Source organism: Heliconius melpomene, chromosome 7 (genome assembly GCF_056956725.1).
Source record: "Heliconius melpomene rosina isolate 202511_hmr_F chromosome 7, ASM5695672v1, whole genome shotgun sequence".
Lineage (NCBI taxonomy): Eukaryota > Metazoa > Arthropoda > Insecta > Lepidoptera > Nymphalidae > Heliconius > Heliconius melpomene.
The window spans coordinates 1,658,123-1,678,696 of NC_140395.1; the positions used below are offsets into that span (position 1 = coordinate 1,658,123).

Below are 20,574 nucleotides of genomic sequence, written 5' to 3' on the forward strand. Positions count from 1 at the left end.
TTATTTCACGAAGTGGAATTCGAACTCACAGTCGTTGGCGTTTACTGTAACACGGTAGGCCGTTGTGTCACTACGTTACAGTGACGGTGATATTCTTATTATTTTTATTCACAGAGTCGGTAGTAAGTATATTTGGAATGTGACTAATTGGATACGAAAACTTTAAAAAGAACCAAAAAAACCGCACTTATTTTAGAGATACTGCGTATATCCGAGATATCCGCAGAACTAAATTCTGTCGTATAAATATTTTTAGGCCGAGATATTATATATTTTTTAGCCGCATCACCGCTGTTTTTATAAAATTTTCATTAAAAAATACGGAACCCTTCGTATGGCAGTTTCGTATCTAAGCTAACTAAGTTAGATTCTTTAGTAATTGACTCGCAAGGTGTGGGTGCTTGGATATTTTTATATTAAAGTTGGCTGTTATATAATGCTACTTATATATTTACAAGTACCTACGACGGGTATTTGTAAATATATAAGTAGAAACATATATTATTTGAGGCACTCTTGATGCAGTGGTACAGCATTTGATTGTAAATACGACGGTTGTGGGTTCGATTCCCACAGTAAGAAGATAAAGTGCGTTGAGTTTCATCACTTAACCTACACTGTCTTAAACATTGGAATGGTACAGTGCAGTGTCTTAACACTACCTACATCTGTATACAAATCGAAGTTTTACATGATCTAGCAAAAAAAAATAGGAAAGGGTTCAATCTCACTTATTGTAATTGCTGATTTCAATTTGCTATTAATAGTTACATAGGTATTTTCTAAATAAATGAATAATTTATTTATCAGTTTTTATATGCAAGCTGCTTGGTATAATGGAGCAGACAGTGTCTGCTGATGCAAGATGACCTTAACTTTGATCTTCATCATACAATATATTTAAGTCAGAGAAGAAAGTAGAAGTAGAATAATATCTTTTTAATGTAATAAAAATAATACTTATGCTAAAACGAAATTACTTCATTCGTAGAAATGTTATTTAGAAATTACCATTCGCACAAACAGTAGTAAATCTGTAGCAATAAGAGTGAAACAAAGAAATAAATAAAAGATCGGCACTAATATTCTGAATTAAGACGGACTGCTATTGTCTCGGGGGCTTCGCGTGGCTTATCTGTTTTATAAGACTTGTTTACCACTGTTCTCTTGTTATTTTCTCACATCTATCGTATATAGCGGATATTGTATATCTTAGTAAGTAAAAGGAAAGTTGGGAACGGAGTGTCCTAACACTGGATTTCCTCTGCCTACCCTGCTATATGCGGGATAGTGTTAAAACACTCTGTTCCCCAATTTCCGCCGACTTTGTCGATGCTTTGCATGTGGAGTGGCGGATACCTACAGATTATCGTGATGAATTTGTTTTAAGGGAACATTATAATATTAAGTATAGATATATATGTAGATATGAAATATTAAAGTTATATATATATATATAGAGAAGTAAGAGTTAAATTGTAATTGGAGTATCTTCTGACGCCATTCTGCCCTGTGGGAAGACCAGGGACAAATGCGTTGGCTGCAGGTTCTATTTTCTCTCCAGGGAATATTTAAATTTAAAATATTATCCTTCATTTTTGTAACTGACCTTTTTTCACTTACATGTCGATATATCTTTGAAATAAAAGTGACTTATTACTCTGTATATGGTAATTACGAGTATATTGTTTAAAGTAATCGTATATAAATGAAACAAATTGTAGTTATTTATTTTTCTATCTGATATTAGACTTAATAATTTAAAAAAATATATAATATACTTTTAAGATAATAGAGGCCAATCGTAGCATAGAGGTATTTCAATATATACTTAAACAGTATTTTAATATGTCAAATCAATTTAATTGGAGGGAGGCAAAGCGCCTGGCTGGTTGTGAGTTCGATTCCCACTCGGGGGTATGAATTATTTTAATATTCTCGCTCTCGTAAGAAAAGTTTCGTAACTCAATATGCAATGTTTCAAAGATTGGGCGGTGCTTGGAAAACGAAATCTTAACATTAGGTTCCTTCTGCCTCCCATATGACATGCGGAATCCAGTGTGAAGCTGAAAAAAATATACTTTTCAGTACTAGTCTCAACGCCTACGCTGTGGCACAAACCTAACGCTAGGATAAAATGTTGTTCGCACGTATAGAGTAGTCAGTCGGTGCTAGATCGTCTGTAGAGCTTGGAACGTGGAGGTAAGTTTATTTAAATAGTAAAAAAAAAGTAATTAAAGAATAAACTTATGGCACAGACTGTTTTTATTCTGCCACATTTTTGTGAATTACTTTTGATTTTTAATCTGTTGCTTGTGAGAGCCGTCTTAATACTAGGTTTCCTCTGCCTACCTTGCTGTGTGCGAGATTCAGTTAGGAGCTGATAAATTTTCTTATGTTATACGCTTATAACCAAATTCGTTATAAGTAAACTTTGGGAGCATTGGCCAGACCAGACCAGAGCGAAGAGAAGAAATTATAGAAGATATAAAATATTTCATTTCGTCGAGTAAGAATTGAACCCATTACCTGTGGCGTTTTCAGTCACACGCATGTACCTCGTTCATTATACATAAAACAGCCAGGACAAAATATAAATAGAAAAACACCTGTTGTTTGTTTGATTAGAATAGTTCTTGTGCGGCCAACGTGTCCACCGGAAGAACGCAATATCTCACCTATTATCGCTAGTGCAATGATAATAAGAAAATTGCTGTGCAATATGCAAAATATACTTCTTATATGACTGTAATTTAAAGGTATACTTTTATTGTTAGTTTTTTTAATTAGGTTTGTTTCTCGGCATTCGTCTTCCGTTAAGTCGAAGTCAACCCAATACTGAATTGAGAATTAATTTAGTTTATACATTTTTAATTTATTAGATATAAATCTTATATTAACTTTTGGTTAAATTTCACGTATTTTAAGCAATAACCCAAAATAAGGCATTCCTAAATCAATATATAATAAAACGAAATTTAATGATAAAAGAGTGTCGCATTTTTCAACATTTACAGTTTTTCGTCATTTTCCATCTGAATTTGGATCAATAACTGTTTAGTAGCGGAACCTCCTCTGTATTTTGTTTCACAAAGAAAATAAAAATATAATTTCTAGAAAAAGGAAAATAATTGAAATATAAAATAGTTTTACAACTTTTACTGTACTTGCAGCAGCGTTATTTTCTTATTATTTTCTTAGATGTTTAATAAATTTCTGTATTCTGGAAAACTTGTTTTCATTAGTTATTTCTGTCTTGTAAAGAAATTGGCTCTTCGTAGTAAGGGATATATATGTATTTAGATGAAAGCTTTTTAGGTGTATTATTATATCATCAAAGTTTTATCGCAGTTATCAATGAAGCGTCAGGTTCTGACATGAGCTTTTATTAAAACACTCGTCGTATCGAGCGCGTTACATTTCATTTACTGATTAGATTTTGGTTAACGTATAGATTTAATGGATTAATAGAAGCTGTCATGGCGCATGGGCACGAGGTTGCGATTGTGAGGCGATGGTTGGGGGTTCGATCCCCATTCGAACAAATGAAATATTTATTTAAATTTAGTGTAATTTTTAGCTTCTGCTGGATTATGTTGATATTTGGTTAATGCCTGTTGGTACAAAATAGCGAATTTGAATATACATATATAACTCGGTTACTTTAATAATATCTATTATAAATTTCAGCTCACTAACATTAAAAACGCAATTCTATGATGTAAAATTTTGCTAGCGATCAAATATGGCTATTGTATTACTATTGCTACTACTATTCAAGACTCATACTTGCGAAGATGGTGTTCAGCATTTCTTCGAGGAAATAAATGAAGTAGCCAGAAAATTTAATGGCATTGGTGCAGATATAGCTTGGAAGTCTTCTTTAGATCCAGACAAGCCAGGTCTGGTTGAAATGGCAACAGAATTTCAAAGAAAAAACATTTTTTGGAAACAAAAAGTTTGTGAGCGGCTAGACCTTTTGCTTGACGATCATACCCGTAAGTTAAATGCTACACAAGAAAGACAAGCTTTTCTCCTTTGTAGAGGGCCGAATTTCACTATTAGTGAAGTAAGGTATGGTTTTTAATTTACAAATTTTGTTTGTAATACATCGGTATATTTCTTGTTTTGAGGTGATTCCTTTATTAATATTCCTAAATAATTAGTAATGTATTAGAATTTCGCTATTATTTATGTTAAAAATTGTAATGAGTGTGTATTTAAAGGAATGTACCAGAAACGTAAAGAATACCACGTTACCGGTAAGAATGACCACTAAACGTGGGATCTAAGCTGACATTTTTTTGTATTAAATTTCTATATTTTAGGGAAGTAAGTAAGATTTACGAGGAACTACAATCAATATATTCGGACGTTGAACTGTGTATACCAAATGTAGGTCATTCAGATAATATTACCTCTATAGAAAATGCAGTGCTTAAGCTCATCACTGATATAGAAAAATATGTTATCGCCGAACATAAGACAATATTTTTTGGCGTTAAAAAAGAAGGAGCTTGCTTTAAAGGCGAAATAGATTTTCAGAATATAATGGAACATTCGAGAAATGCGGAAGTATTGGAATGGTTTTGGTTGGTTTGGCGAGAAAAGATGAGGCCTATGAAGAAACCATACGCAAGATTGGTGCATCTAGAGAATAATGCCGCGAGAAGAAATGGTAAGTTTCATTTAATAGACGCCAAGTACTAGCTTATATAAGCGACTATTTGGCCACATTAATATAAAATAAGTACTGAATAAAACCGGGAAATATAATAAAATTATGTAATCGTAAATTGTTATATTTATTATATTCTATAAATAACAGGCTACTCTGACATTGGAGCGTCTTGGAGGGAGGAATTAGAAATACCAAACTTAAGACAAGTCAGTCAACGTTTATACGACAGTTTCAAACCATTGTATGTTCTTCTTCATGGCGTAGTCAGATTTTACTTGAGACGAGAGTATGGTAACGTTGTGCCAGAAAAAGGTCCGATTCCTGCATATTTGTTAGGTATGTAAAATAGGAAAAATATCTTCTACGCAAATTATTATGAATGTCAATACTGTGAATGGCTTTGATGTAAAGTCCACTACAAAATTCGCGTTACTATCGGTTATTATCTAAAATGATAGATATTTAATTAACAGATTTAACTAAGTATTTATTGTGTAAATATTTTCTTTGTTATTCTTTGCAACTGTAGATAAGACTAATTATTACTGAAATTTACATTGAAACATGTTTAATTTCCTCAAGGTGATCTCTGGTCGCAAAATTGGGAGCCACTCGCTGATTTAATACTGCCAAAGTCAATTGATTTAGATCAACGACTGCATCATTTGAACTGGACTGTAACAGACATGGTACAATCATATAAGGCTTCATTAAAAATATTATTTATTTGATTTTCTATAGAACATTTGTTTTCAACAACCGTATTTCAGGTCAAGAAAGCCGAAGATTTTTATATTTCACTTGGATTACCGCCTATGACAGATATTTTTTGGCGAGAATCTGTATTTACTAGGGAAAATCATACAAAAGCGCGCTGTCATGGCACAGCGGCGGATATGTATAAACAAGGGGATGTTAGGTGATACTATACGCATTTTATAAAACTCTTTTAAATTATAATTTAGATATCAATGGATTTTTTATCGTAAAATTAAGAAATTGTTAGATATACATATATCATTTATACAAACAAGTATATATGTTTTATTATTTTTCAGACTTCTTTACTGTGCAAACGTTTCATTCAAAGATTTTTATGTGATACACCACGAAATGGGGCACATACAGTACTATATGGCTTATCAAAACCAGCCAGGATTATTTAGGGTAAGGTCATGAGTCTCATCTAGTTAATAATCTAGCATGTTTATAGCAGAACGGTAGTTATAATAACGTTTAATAGATTTGAATTCAAGTTTATTGTATAAAGTTGAAATATATCAATATCTATATTTTCAGCAAGCAAACTCGTTTTTGCAAGAATCTATAGGAGATACAATAATGCAAGCAGTTCTAACTCCACAGCATTTACATCGATTACGCATAATTAACGATTCCGAACTATTTAACACACATCCCAACAAAGACATAAATTTTATTGAGAGGATTATTAAGAGAGGGGCCGAATTCTTAAGATTAGACGTTTTTGATACTAGAACAGAAAGCAAGGAAATAAATGGTCGAGGCACCTTCGAAGATTCTGACAAAATAACTATAGATGAAATATTAATTTTTAAACAGGCCCTCAATAAGATACCTCAAATACCATTTGCATTTATTATGGATGAATATAGATATCGCTATTTTGAAGGGACATTGGACCGAAATAATTTGAATGAAGAATTTTGGGCGATGTCTCTGAACTATCAGGGGATTTCCCCTCCCAATGAAAGAGGGTCAGAATATTTTGATATTGGTGCTAAATTTCATGTGCCAGACAATACTCCGTATATCAGGTATGAATATTTTTTTATAAAACATAATTATATTACCAACCAACCATGTCTTACAAAATTAAAATTTTGTCCTTAATCCTCAATTATAATTTGCTTTATATAATACTAGCGGACGCGCGCAGCTTCGCTTGCATATTTAGGGATGAATTCTAATAACCCATGAAACATGTGTTCCATTAAATATTTTTAAGAGTCTAAATTTCAAATTTTATAAAAATCGGTGGCGATTTAAGAATTTTTCCATACAAACTTTCAACCCCTTATTTGCACCCTTAGGGGGAGAATTCTAGAAAACGATGATACACGTGTTTAATTAAATACTTTTAAAAATCTAAATTTAAAATTTTATAAAAATCGGTGCCGATTTAAATTTTTTTCCATACAAACTTTGAACTCCTATTTTACCCCTTTAGAGTTAAAATTTTTCAAAATCCCTTCTTAGTGGATGTCCAGATTACGGAAGTAAACATCTGTCCAAATTTCACGTTTCTACGCACAGCAGTTACGGCTGTGCGTGCGTCTTACCTCAGTCAGTGAGGACAAGTCCTTTTATATATATAGATTAGGTATAGTATAATATATGTAATCGTATAATATAAGTAATCTTGACATTATTAAACACTTATTATATGTTTTTCAGGTATTTCCTAAGCAGTTTCGTACAACATCAATTATTTGAGAATCTCTGTAAGGCAGCTGTTTTTGGACATCGCAATATAAAGGAGCCCTTGCCCTTTTCTATTCATTTGAATAGATGTGACATATATGGGTCTAAGGCCGCTGGAAAGATATTGAAGTAAGATTTTCTCTTGTTCTTTTAATTTATATTCGTTTATTATAAGTACAATATTCGCTAGGCGTTGACTTCTAACATTTCTCTGGTCAGAATTCATGCTTTTCTGGACATATAAAATATTTTATACCTATATACTGCTGTATATAGTGTGAAACTAAAAAAAGGATACTTTCTATGCGTGTTTCATAGGATACGGGTGACATTCTGCGTACGTTATATTAGGAACTAATTTTATTAGAAAAATATTGTGCTTTTTTTGGTTGTCTTGTTTTGCGTTTCTTTATATATTTCTCTAAATCTACTTTCAGAGACATAATGTCTCGTGGAAATTCACAACCTTGGCAAAAAATACTGCTCGATACAATCGGTGAAGATACTATATCGTCATCTGCTTTAAAGCGCTACTACCGCCCTCTTTACAAAATATTGATAAAACTCGTTGACAAATACAACATTCCGATTGGATGGTGAGAAGTTATTTAATATGGATACTATGAAATTTAAAAACATGTATGAATTTACTTTAATTTTTCATAAAGAAATTAGTTAAGTTAAGCCATGATTATTTTTAATAGTAAATTAAATAAAAAGGACAAATTTTATTGTGATTAGCTTTAAGATTTTTTTAAGAAAATATGTTGTCGTTGTATTTAGCGTGATTCTTATTTTTTCATCTATAGATTTAAAAAATATATCAGGCTAGTCATAGTCCAGGTTTGTATAAATATAAAACGGTAAAAAAAAGTTACATCGTTGTAAATAATATTTTTTATTGTTTTTTTCTTCTTGCTAGACAGAGGTAACTTAGTCAAGTTATTTTAACGAACTTAGTGAAGTTACCTCTGCCTAGCAAGAAGAAAAAAACAATAAAAATATTATGTACAACGCTACCTATTATTTTTAATGAAACACTGTTTAAATTAACAATAAATATATTTAATTAACTTAATGACATTAAATAGTGAATCATAGATGATTTTCATTTAAAAAAATCCTTACATTTGCAAAATAAATGTTAAAATTACAAATATTAAAGTGAAATAATTTATTAAAGCAGTACAATTAAATTATTATAATATTTACAATTCAATTACTTTTATCTATTGGTGACAGAAAACATAGTTAATAATATTATTTTCTCAGCCTATGTTGGCAGAATGTATCGATATCATTTAATATTAATTAAAAGAAATCTGTACTTGGGAATGGTACCAGTTCCTAACCGTTATATGTTAGGTATTTAATATATTTACAAAACTATATTATATGGTGAACTGACAAATATAAACTAAATTCTTCATTTTCCTCATATTATGTATGTACATTAAATTATTTACATTAAGTCTTAATTAGGCACTTTTGCGAATAACGCGAGTATTACAAAATTGCAATCGATTATTTTTATCACATTGTTTTTTTTACATAATACCAACATTAAAATTTTATAAAAACTGTACATAATATTTTTATATAGAGTATAAATTGTTTTTAAAAAAATTGGGAAAATAGTTAAAATGTCTATCATTTTAATAATTATTAATATACCTTTATAAAAGGAATAAAAATTGTCATACAGATAAGTTATTGTCATTGTTTACATAATTTTATATTTTTAGCTTTTTACAAAAATAGCGTTAAATCTTAAAAAAATATTAAATAGTATTTTAATTTTCCAAAATTTCATTCATTTCAATTCGCTAAGCGTATTTCACATTCACATTTCTACCAAAAATGGTAGTTTTTCATAACAATTCTACCAAAATGGTAGTTGCTTTCGTTAAGACAAAGTAGCGTGTGAGATCCAATCAACTGTGTGAGCTACTCTATGGTATATGCCAGGCTGACCTCGACTGGCACAGGAGTAACCAGCTGATACTACGCCGATGAGAAACCATCTACCAGAACGTTCCAGCATGAGGGGACCGCCACTGTCACCTTGGCAGCTGTCTTTGCCACCCCCTCGGTAACCCGCGCAGAGCATTTCAGGGTATATTACTACGTTTATACCTGAAAAAAATTGATATAAGTTAAGTGAAATATATTTTAAGTTCAATGGTTACGTGGTGTTGCCAGATTGATATTAATAAATAAATAAAAATATGGCCAAGTGACTGAATCAGACTCGTCTTCTGAGGATACCGTACCAATTTCGATATTGTAGGTCAACGGGATTGTACGTCAACTTATAAAAGTTGACAAATTTAGGTTTGCAGTCATATATATGAAATGAATTACAATAATAAATGTGTAATAGTGTTTATCTGTAACATAAATTTCTATTTATGGGATTTTTTGCTTTATCTGTATTGTAAGTTCTCTATCTCTCTATCTTTGTGCCAAATTTCATAAATCCACAACAAGTACCTTACACTTTTGAGTAGGTACGTGAGATATTTCATATAAAATGATTGCATTGACTTTGAGGTTTATTTCTTCTGTAGGTATTTGATATTAATTTCAGCTTGATGCCTCCGCCCGACTTCATGACAGAAAGTCCAGGCAGTCGGACACAAAGTGATCCTGTAGTATTAACACTACTACTACTACTTCTACTAGTTCCATACGCATTGCCCAGATTTCTAGACAATGCAATCAATTGGTGAAACTACGCGTTTTTTATTGCTGCCAGATCATGAAAATGAAAACACATTATTTCTCCGAGAAATAAAACCCACAACTATCACATTTAAAGTTAATCGCTGTGCCTTCTCAATAAAAGAGTAATATTAAAAAAAAAAAAAAATTCTGACCATTAGCTCGATGCCATCTCTCACATACTCTATTATCAAGTACTGGCACGTCCACTGCTTGAAGTGTCCGGGGACGCAATCTTGATCCAGGGCTTAACGCCCCCCAACCGGCCGCCCATCCGTACTGGCCTAGGAACTCTGAACCACGCTCTGGCAGACATATAGGAGCTGAAAATTTATAACAAAAATATAAATATATATATCTATTGCTACACTAACATCCTGCGTACAGCAGGGTAGGCAGAGGGAACCCAGTGTTAACATACTCCGTTCCCCAATTTTCACCGAATCGAAAATGAAAATTGGACGGAAAATGGGGAACAGAGTTTTTTAAGACTTAATCTTGCAATATTTATAATAAAAAAAAAAGTCTGTACAACACTGACTCTATAGATCTATTTATTTCACAAAAATACTTGTTTTTTTTACATTATTTCATTCAGTTTTATTTCGCTTAATATTGAACATACTTACCTATGTGTGGCATGTAATGAACGTTTCTGTCAAGTGTCAGAACAGCGACGTCAAATCTGTCAGCTTGTGGAGTAAATTTAAACAGCGGGTGGACCTGAAAATATATCATTAAACACAATTAATAATATAAATGTTGGAAATATTTAAAATACATATAAACAATAATTGCAAAATCGTTTTTAATTTATATTGGCTATTTGTTAGAATCAAAATAACAATTAAGTATAATCGTTTTTTTCTCTAGCTTCACTCTGCCTACCTTGCAATATGCAGGATATAACGTGAAGCTAAGAAAATTAATAAAAACAATACCTTAATAGTCCTAACACCAAACGTATAAGCAGGCAGTGGCTCAGCAGCAGAATTTATGACGTAATCACCCAAAGTGACGCGGACGTGACGAGGCTGCGCGCGCGCAACACAATGACCCGCCGTGACCACGTGACGTCGTGATATTAGGGAACCTCCACATCTGGAAATTTTATATAGAATACTTAAAATATTTAAACTTTTAGGTAGGTATATTAGACATTGAAGATGTTAAAAAAGTCTTGAAACAATCAAAAAGAGTAAATATAAAGTAAGATTATAAAGATATATGTATTAAAAAGGTTATTTTTTAAGTAGTTATTTATTGATTTGTTATGATTTTTGAAACATAGATGTAAAGAGAGGATAAGAAATCGAATTGTCTTTTAACATCGAAGAGGAACTCTACAACACATTTAGAAAAATAAAACTAGAGCAACTAAAAATATTTTTTTAGGAATTGAATCCACAAACACCGTAGAAAGACAAATTTCTATACTGTACAAACAGCGTATTATTATTATTTTCGAAATACAAAAGTGAATATAGCAGGAAATCATTAAAATAAACAATAATATAAAATGGCCAATTTTGCACAACACGCAAGTATGTAAATTGCGTAAGCCTCTTTATATTATTGTTATTGCTGTAGACTGTAGAGTATCTTGCAAGAAAATGAATATTGCGCAGTGGAAGTTGGGTGACCCAATTAGTGTATCACATGCGATACGTTATTAAATACAAGCATATAGAAATATGGACGTGCTATGGAACTAAAGTATTAAAATTAAATGTAATGACAAATCTTTGCTTCTTTTATGAAAGGTAAGTTATCGTCTCCAAAAAAAAATCGTTTATGGCTTTGAATATATATATGTACATGTCTATAAAAAATCCGCAATGACTTTGCCACTACAAGTATATTTAATACATAGAAATGTTATTTAAAATTAAATTTCATACAAAATAGTTGTCAGTGTATGTATTAATTAAATAATGTTGAAAAGAGCAACTGTTTTTTGCTGGCTATTCTTAGAGCAGAAATGCAATGTTTATTTGTCGATTCAAAAGTGCATGCAAAAGTCTATTTGACGAAGGAATTATGAAATAAGAATAATAATTATAATATATATATATAGCACATAAACCATGCAAAAATGAGAAGATTATTTACAAGTGTTAAAGCTTTTTATAATTCACATACTACTAAGTATACTCCTATAGAAGAGGAATGTGCGAAAGTATCTAACCCAAATTATAAAAAAACATCTTTTTAAATAACTAATAAAAAAAATCCTAATAAAATATCTTGCATTGATTACATAGAATATTAAGAAAAAGAGAGGGAAAAATTTACATAGAATTTAAAAATAAACATTAGCTTATTAAAAAAAAGTAAGAAACTTGGGCTGTCACATGCAATTGATATTTACTATTCAAAAATATTGGAAATATTGTTGAAAAACTACTTTGGATATTACAGAATTAATAGAAAAATCTAATACAAAAAAGGAAACCACTGCATTCGGTATATTTCTATTTTCTACAAAATCTATTAATCTACCAACTCTACCATTCCTACCAACTCTACGTGCTGTCTCTTTCGCACATTTACCTCTCTATCCAACACTGTTTCCAACCGATAATCTCGAAAATCGACATAAGAGTGTTGCATCTGCAAAATTACATTTGTTAATTATTTATTAGTATTGTTAATATAATACAATTATTAAATAAATAATGTTATTATAAATGTTTTTTATTTGAAGAAAATTGTTAAACATTATTCAATTTTATAAAGCCTTATTTCTTATTTACATTTATAAAGCGTAATATATAATTAAGCTCTGTGTATTTGCAACTATGTACTCGTAATATATACAAAAGTAATATCCAAAAATATTGTATTTAGATGCAGGAATTATTAAATCGTTACTTTTTATATAAACTGTTTAACTAATTATCTTTTTATTTTGACATTTTTTGCCATTACCGAGTAGATAGAGGGAATCTCGTGTTTAGATGTTTCTTTCTCCACATTTCGTCTATTTTCCAGGCATTATCAGGTCAGTTATTTCTTAGTAAAATTCAATTGTTGATAAATCATTAATTGTATAATACATCAGTATCATTATTGATTCTACTTTTTAATAAAAAAATAAACAACTCTTTACCTAGAGGATCCTATTCGTATATACGCTTGCCATGGGAACGTGCCGAAGCCGGCATCGTCACCACCAACTATTCTTCTTTGGGCCGTCTGCTTGCCCACCGCTACTCCACAACCTGTAAAAGAGGTATTTATGTTAATTATATATATTATACTTTGCTTAAGAAAATGTCTTAGAAAAATGTATAATTATTTTATTTTTTATATAATTAAATAGAAACAAAAAGATCTTAGTGATATATAATTTATTCTTCCTATTTTTAGTTATTTTGGGACGTCTGTGTGAACCTTTTGTTATATTATCTGAGTTATATTATATGAGTGGCGGATATTAAGTGCAGTGTTGAATTCCGCCACTCTACACGGAGTTTCTCAAACATTGTTAAGAAAGCGAAGAACGAATTGTCTCTCTGCCTTTTCTGCTATATGTATTAAACTATAAGAAATAGAAAAAAACACATAATAATAAAACAATAATAACAAAATAAATGATCGAATGAAGATACTGAACTGTATTTCCTATAAATAATCCAGTCAAATCGAATTAAACCAATATTTCTCAAAAAGAGCGATTATTGTTAAATATAAAACAATGTGGTATAATACCTTCAAACTGTTCCTTTTTTTCTTCAATCTTTTTGCGTAACTTCGGAAATTTTATATTAAACAGTTTTATACTGACACAAGTGTTAAAAATTAATGATAATACTAATATAATTGTATGGCACTTCATTTTCAAAGAAAAAAACAATTGCTAATGTCAATGTTTTAAGAAATATCAGAAGCTTTGTTGTTAAGAAACAGAAGTTTTGTTGTTAAGAAATAACAGAAGCTTTGTTGTTAAGAAACAGAAGTTTTGTTGTTAAGAAATAACAGAAGCTTTGTTGTTAAGGAACAGAAGTTTTGTTGTTAAGAAATAACAGAAGCTTTTCTAAAGCTCTCGTTAATATCTTACGACAGTAATCGAACATAAACACACATTTTTAGTTCGGACATTTGATAAACACAAATACACACACACAAACACACTCCACTAATACTTCTTTGTACCAAAAAACAACACAAAACAATCACGTCTTAAACATTTAACCTGTTGAAGTCAACTGAAACCTCGTTCCACATTATATAAGACTGTATACATAACGTACTAAAAAGGAAATACAGTGAACAACTTATTCATATTACACGTAATATTGGGCATTTAATTACGGAAACGTAACAACGACCGGTTCTTCATATTATGTATACAAGCTTTGGACCTAAAATGGTGTTATCACTGATAACAGGTAGGTTTTTAGGTCAATTTATACTAGTGTTTTTTTATGTGTGTTTGTATATAAAAACAAATAGTATATGTATGTAAAGATACTACTTGTTGTCCATAACTTTTTTTGGGTGGATTGTATGATGTAATTAGTATAATAGTTATTCAAGGTTTTTTGCTGTCCTTCCGGTACTTCCGGCTGTATTTTCCTTGTCGGTCATTCAGTTAGTAACGAAAGAGTTTCATATATAGAGACTGTTATTTGGTAGCTTCACATTGTATCCCACATAAGCAGCAGGGTATGCAGTGGGAACCTAGTGTTAAAACATTTCCGTCCTTCACCTCCCATTGAATTCCATTCCATTGAGTGTTCAGTAGCGGAACTCAACGACGTTGAGTTCGTAATTCTGTTGCGATTAACAGCGATTCGAAAAAAAATCCTTTCTTGTTAGGTAAAATGAAAAGAGACAGCAGTCTCTTCGTATTTGTCAAGTAAATTAACAGAAACTTATCAACAACTTAAATAAGAAAGTGTTAATAAAAAAATAAATAAAGGTCAATCTTATATTAAATACACTTATGAAGAAATGTGCATTCGTTTTATCATTCAATTATAAGTAATTCGATTCGGTGTTTAACTGTTTTGAAATGTAAAATATTTCCTAGTATTTTAGAAAAAGTAGGGTAATAGTTACATTTTAGGTCAAGTCTGTAAAAGTAGCCATTGCATAGATAATATTTTACTTATGTGAACATGACCTTGTTAGGGTTATTTTCATTCGACAGAAAAACTAGGCTAGGAAAAAAAAGCTAATACGATTTCTCCGAAGTTTCCCTAATTTTCGACAAATTGCCTGGTGACCAGCGGAACTTAACGCCGCCTTTTGTATTGTTATTCAGAGGGAAGTGCGGACGGAGTTGAATTGATTTTTGACCTACTAGTTCCCAGGTTCGCCCTGTCTACCCTGCTATGTGCGGGATACAGCGTGAAGTTAAAAATTAAAAACCTCACTTAACCTCTATCTATGTCACATACTGCCATTAAAATCATTATTTTGTTATTCCTATCAATTAATATTAAATATTATGACGTCCATTAATTGCAATCATCAAGTAAGTAGAAAGTTGTATTTGATTAATCATGTTGTTTGAAGACGTAACACATTACGGGATGACTTGCTGAAATCATTCAAAACATGGCGAGGCTGACCCTTGTGTGAAGTTTTAGAGTTCTTTGGGCAAATGACAAAAAACCCAACCACTTTTTTTATTTATTATTTTTTTAGCGTCTCGCACACAGCAGGGCAGAGGGAAGCTAGTGTTAAGACACTCCGTGCATCATTTTCTGTCCAATTCTGGAATCATTGCGTGTTGAGTGGCGGTACTTAGAGGACATTAGAGGGAAAAATTAAAATATAAGGTAAGGTACACAGAAAAAACAGGTATTTATTTTTTTATTTTCGATTATTTAAGATGAAACAAAGCTTATTTATAAAGTAAAGTAAAGTATAGTGCGAGTACGTATATTATAATGTTGAAACATTCAACTTGAACTTTCTCGTTCTGCGGTCGAACTGTGGTCGTAAGAGGAAAAGGAAGAAAGCTGAACTGAAGTTTCCATATAAAAATGCAGTACGGCAAAAAAATATGTAAAATTTGCTTTAAATACAGCGTTTGTTCAGCGGCGTTGTGTTCCGTCTATAATCTTTTTTGGCTGGGGGCAGTTCAAGATAGGTTGAATATAAATTAGCCTTGAAGTTAATAAATTAGACTTTTGTATATTACTATGACAATAGCGTATTATTTACAATGAAAAAGAGACAGATATGGCACAGTATAGAATTTACCTATCGAGAGTGTTAGCGGCACAGCGTCTGCCTGTAAATGTAAGTGTAGGTTCGATTCTCACTTGGGGAAATGCAAGTAACGCGCGGGGTTAAATTTCGCTATTTAACATGCAGTGTTTCAAAACCTGGATAGTACTTGGGAAATAGAGTTTCATAAAACAAGGTTCCCAGAAGTTTTCACAATCTTGCTTTACGGGAAAAAGCGTGAAGCCTTTTTTTTAATTACAAAGAGACGCTGCCCGCACGTAATATTTAAAGTAAAACTCAAAATTTCACATGGAAAGTCGCGAGTAAATATAAGTGATTCACACATGAAGCCATAGCATTGTAACGGATAGCTAACAACCGGTAAATTATACTTTGCAAGAGGTTTTGCGCAACCTGTGCTGGGATATGAGTAAGTGACGACGAAAATCTTTTGTAACTCGATTTTTATATATAAGCCTAAAATAAGAAAATGCTGTGTATTTTTTATTTAATTTTTCTCGCCTATAGTAGATTAGAGAGAGGGTTCCCCAATTTACTCTTTTTTTTTTAAATTTTTTTAGTACCAATTAAACATTTTCAAAATTCAAAAATTCAATTCAAAATTCAAAATATTCTTTATTCAAATAGGAAATTATTATAAGCACTTTTGAATCGTCGAATGAACATATGAACAAAAAGCTACCAATAAACTCTTCGTGAGTTTGACTGCAGGATCTCGAGTCTCTTCACTTATAATTTACGTGATATTGCATATTGAATAGCGGAACACAACGCCGCACTATATCTACCACATACGAGGAAATGAAAATAGATATTATTATACTCCGAGTTGGAATCGACCTCACGACCATCGTGCTTATTGTTACACAGAAACGCTGTCCAACTGCGCCATGATGATTGAAATGAACTTGATTAGCCATTTTGTCTGGGGAGTGATTTTTTACAATTTCTCATGACATTGACGTAACATTTAGCGCCGAATTGCCGAAGCATTGCGTGTTAAGTGGCGGAACCCAACGCAGCGCTTTGGCCTCGGTACCAGAGTAAATAAATAAAAATATTAATATAATATAATAATTTATTTCCCCGAGTGGGAATCGAACCTGCAATCGTCGTGTTTACAGTCACACGCATCACGACAGTTTCTAGCATAATAATATTGAAAGTTTATCGAACTTATTCATCATATAAGCTTCCAAATATAGTAAGGTTAGTTCATCCGATTGTGGATTGCGTAAACATCCGCTTTCTCGGCATGTCTTTATAAGTGTAACAAAACAACTATACTTCTATGTATTTATTACGTCGCTTACATTTGGATTTGAACTTGTGACCTTGTGTAATTTGAAATATTTTTTGATTACAAATTTTGTAATTATCTACTAATGTATGTATTATTTATAAAAAAATGAAGAGTATGTTCAGTTGGTTGCGTTAATCTCGAGAACTATTTATAAGAATTGGAAAATTTTGAAATTTGAATGGAAAGTCCTTACACTATGTTTTCTACAAGGTAAAGCCGAAGAAAAAAATAATTTTATTTATTAAATAATGAGAACTGACCAGTCCAGGCCAGGCCAGTGTAAACGCGACAGATCACCATCTGATTCGATTCCAACTCGAGGAAATGAAACGTTTAATATTTTTACTTCGTTACTCTGATAACGAGGTACAGCAAGCAGCACAGAGGCGTAGCGACGCCTTCAGAATTTAGCGGAAAATAGAGAACGAAAGGATCTTAATGGCAACGGAATGTGTTAGCACTAGGTTCCTAGGTTCCTCTGCCTAAAAAAATTATTATGTATCATATGTGAAAAATTCTAAGTGCCCAAGGTACACTTACACTTTACAGCCCTCGATAAATGGAGTTATCCAACAGAAAAAGATTTTATCAAATCAAACCAGTAGTTCCTGAGATTAGCGCAATCAACCTAACAAACAGCTTTATAATATATACTAATACAGATATAGATAAGAAAAATAATTATAATAAATGTTTCTAAAAACTACCAGCACGTTTTTTATATAACAGTGAAATAAAAATATAAATATATTTCAGCATTTCTTTGTGCTCACGTGATTCGTAACGAAATCTGAATGCATTTAACATTATATGCAAATGTATCGATGTTTACATCCTCCGTTTCGTAATGGATGACTCACGCCGTTATGTAAAGTACGAGATCCGTTATAGTAGTGAATTTCGATAATATAGGTAAGTATGGGTGGATAATGTTACCATTTTTTGCTTTTGCTTGATAATATAATATGTAAAAAAGAGAAAATATTTAAGTTATTTTTTCATATTTATTTTAAACTTAAAAAAGATTTTTTTCCCGCATATAGCAAGCAGGCAGAGGGAGCGGAATATTAAGACATTTTATTCCCCACTTTCACCTTAATTCTTGAGACGTTCCGTGTTGAGTGACATTACTCAACGCCACAATTATTTAATTATAATATTAAAATAATTAAAGATAAAAAAAATTGTAGGGCACTGGTAGATCTAGTCTAGTAATCTAGAAATAATTTCTGACCTTAGTAGTGACGATAGTCGGCAAAAAATAGAGTGTAGTAAAAAATTTTTTATCTCTTTCCATTATTTTTCTATTATATAAATAAAAGTGTGATAGATTTTAAGTACTGTAAACAAATCTTCGTACTTCAAAGAGTTTTATATTTTAATTTCATTATTACAGCGAGCGAAGTGAATTGATGCCATACATCCTATTCATAACTATATAATTTTCTTAATATGAATAATTTTCTTATTTGGTTTTAATATTGCATCTCATATTACATACTAGCGGACCCGGACGCGGCTACGCCTGCTTGAACTATAAGAATATTTTCGCGTTGGTCATACTATGCCGCCCGAAGGCTAGGTCATTTCGAATCAGTGACATCTCCTTAATTATTTATTAGAATGTTATACAGTAAACTATAATTTCAATCTAAATAATATGCTAAAAGTGACTATTATATTATACCTTATGTTATGTTACGTCCATAATATCAAAATGTCGCGGTAACGGTCGCGTAGCGATGGTTGTTATTCACATGGTAGAACAAATTGCATGTCAAATTAGAAAATATTTTAATATATAAGGATATATGTGTAATGTAATGTTATTTAGCCTACAGCACTTCTGAAGAATGCAGCTTTCATACAAAACAAAAACAAAGTAAATCGGACCTGTAGATCCAGAGATCTTAGAGTTCAAACAAACAAACAAACAAACAAACAAACAAACTCTTCCGCTTTATTATATTAGTATAGATTAGTATAGATAAACAATAATTAGAGCACTGATATTACACAACGACAGACGACAGTCACTGCGCTTGCAAGTTGCATTACAATTAGATGAAGTATGTCGCTTTAATATTTAAATATTCCACGCATTTTGTGTCCTTGACTATATTGACCTTGATATTTGTTTATTTTTTATTTTCTATGTTTTATATCTTCACGCATTAAGTATGACAGTCAATTGTAATGTGTTGAGACTCATTCGTTTCCGTCACACCGTTCAATTTTTTAAGACATTGAATGTTGGTTGGTGGAACTTACTGAGAGTGAAAATATGAATAACTGCTTTCCCCAAATTGAAATCGAACCCAAAAATCTATCTTAACAGTTCAATCAAAATAACTTTGCAGCTTTATAATATTACTATATTTTACTCTAAAATTAGTATAGGCTTTAATCTTTTTAGTACATTTTCATACCTTTTTCTTTTGCCTAACTTATTTTATTAATTATTGAATATTTCTGCAAATTTAAGCATTTGCAAATTATTGAATGGGTTTCCAAGAAATTATCATAGTCGTGAGTTTTATCTAATTAAAGAAACGTAACCTTACTTTCTATATGAAATCTTAAAATTATGGGCACGACCTCGTACATATTTTTTGCATTTTCCCACATAGCGGGATAAGCAAAAGAAATGTAATGTTAAGACTCTCCGTTGCCCACTTCACACCCGATATTTGAGAAATATTATAAAAACGTTGAGTGGCGGAACTCTCTCTTTTGTCTTGTTACTAGAGCGAAGAAATGAAAATAATTCATACCACATATTCATTCCCCCATTCTCTTGCCTGAAACGGAAAGGAAATAATAAAAGGAAATATTAAGAACTTCACTGTCTGGTAATTTTTGATTCAATCGAGACCAGACGTTATTACTTGATGACCATAAGTATCATAGAAAAGCAAATATAGCATATTTTTAAATATATTTTTGATTTTTGAGGTCAGTCGTGGCGCAGAGGCACAAGCGTGTGACTGTAATCGCCAAAGATTTTGGATTCAATTCCCACTCGAGGAAATATAAAATATTCATTAATTTTATTTCTTCGCTCTGGTGTCGACGGTCTCGGTGTTGAGTTTCACCAGTGAACACTGGAGAACTGAGTGTATTAACATCAAAAGGAACTCCCTCTGCCTATCCTGCAATATGCGGGTTACAGCGTGAAGATGATCAGAAGATTGCT

The 20,574-nt window shown here is 31.6% G+C and overlaps 2 protein-coding genes across 6 annotated transcripts in view; one reads left to right on the forward strand and one right to left on the reverse strand.

The window, feature by feature from the left end:
• The first annotated feature begins 2,132 nt into the window (after positions 1-2,132).
• Positions 2,133-8,244, forward strand: LOC146537256 (angiotensin-converting enzyme-like). 4 transcript variants are annotated; one of them, XM_085188730.1, is made up of 10 exons: positions 2,133-2,202; positions 3,737-4,074; positions 4,329-4,678; positions 4,829-5,017; positions 5,264-5,370; positions 5,452-5,600; positions 5,740-5,848; positions 5,981-6,477; positions 7,118-7,273; positions 7,582-8,244. In XM_085188730.1, the coding sequence occupies exons 2-10, from the start codon at positions 3,746-3,748 to the stop codon at positions 7,742-7,744; spliced, it is 2,049 nt and encodes a 682-aa protein (XP_085044856.1). In that variant the 5' UTR covers positions 2,133-2,202; positions 3,737-3,745; the 3' UTR covers positions 7,745-8,244. The 4 variants fall into 4 exon arrangements, with proteins under 4 accessions (XP_085044856.1, XP_085044854.1, XP_085044855.1 ...); XM_085188728.1 differs by having other exon boundaries at positions 2,146-2,202; positions 3,691-4,074; XM_085188729.1 differs by lacking the exon at positions 2,133-2,202 and adding an exon at positions 2,632-2,759 and having other exon boundaries at positions 3,691-4,074.
• Positions 7,582-20,574, reverse strand: part of LOC146537257 (uncharacterized) — a 36,049-nt gene continuing 23,056 nt past the window's right edge. Inside the window, exons 3-8 of one of the 2 annotated variants that reach the window (XM_085188733.1) lie at positions 12,981-13,092; positions 12,422-12,481; positions 10,810-10,969; positions 10,498-10,591; positions 10,024-10,191; positions 7,582-9,280 (exon numbers count right to left, since the gene is read on the reverse strand). In XM_085188733.1, the coding sequence (XP_085044859.1) occupies positions 9,051-9,280; positions 10,024-10,191; positions 10,498-10,591; positions 10,810-10,969; positions 12,422-12,481; positions 12,981-13,092 (824 nt within the window). In that variant the 3' untranslated portion in view covers positions 7,582-9,050. The remainder of the gene's footprint in view (positions 9,281-10,023; positions 10,192-10,497; positions 10,592-10,809; positions 10,970-12,421; positions 12,482-12,980; positions 13,093-20,574) is intronic. The other variant, XM_085188734.1, reaches the window with a different exon arrangement.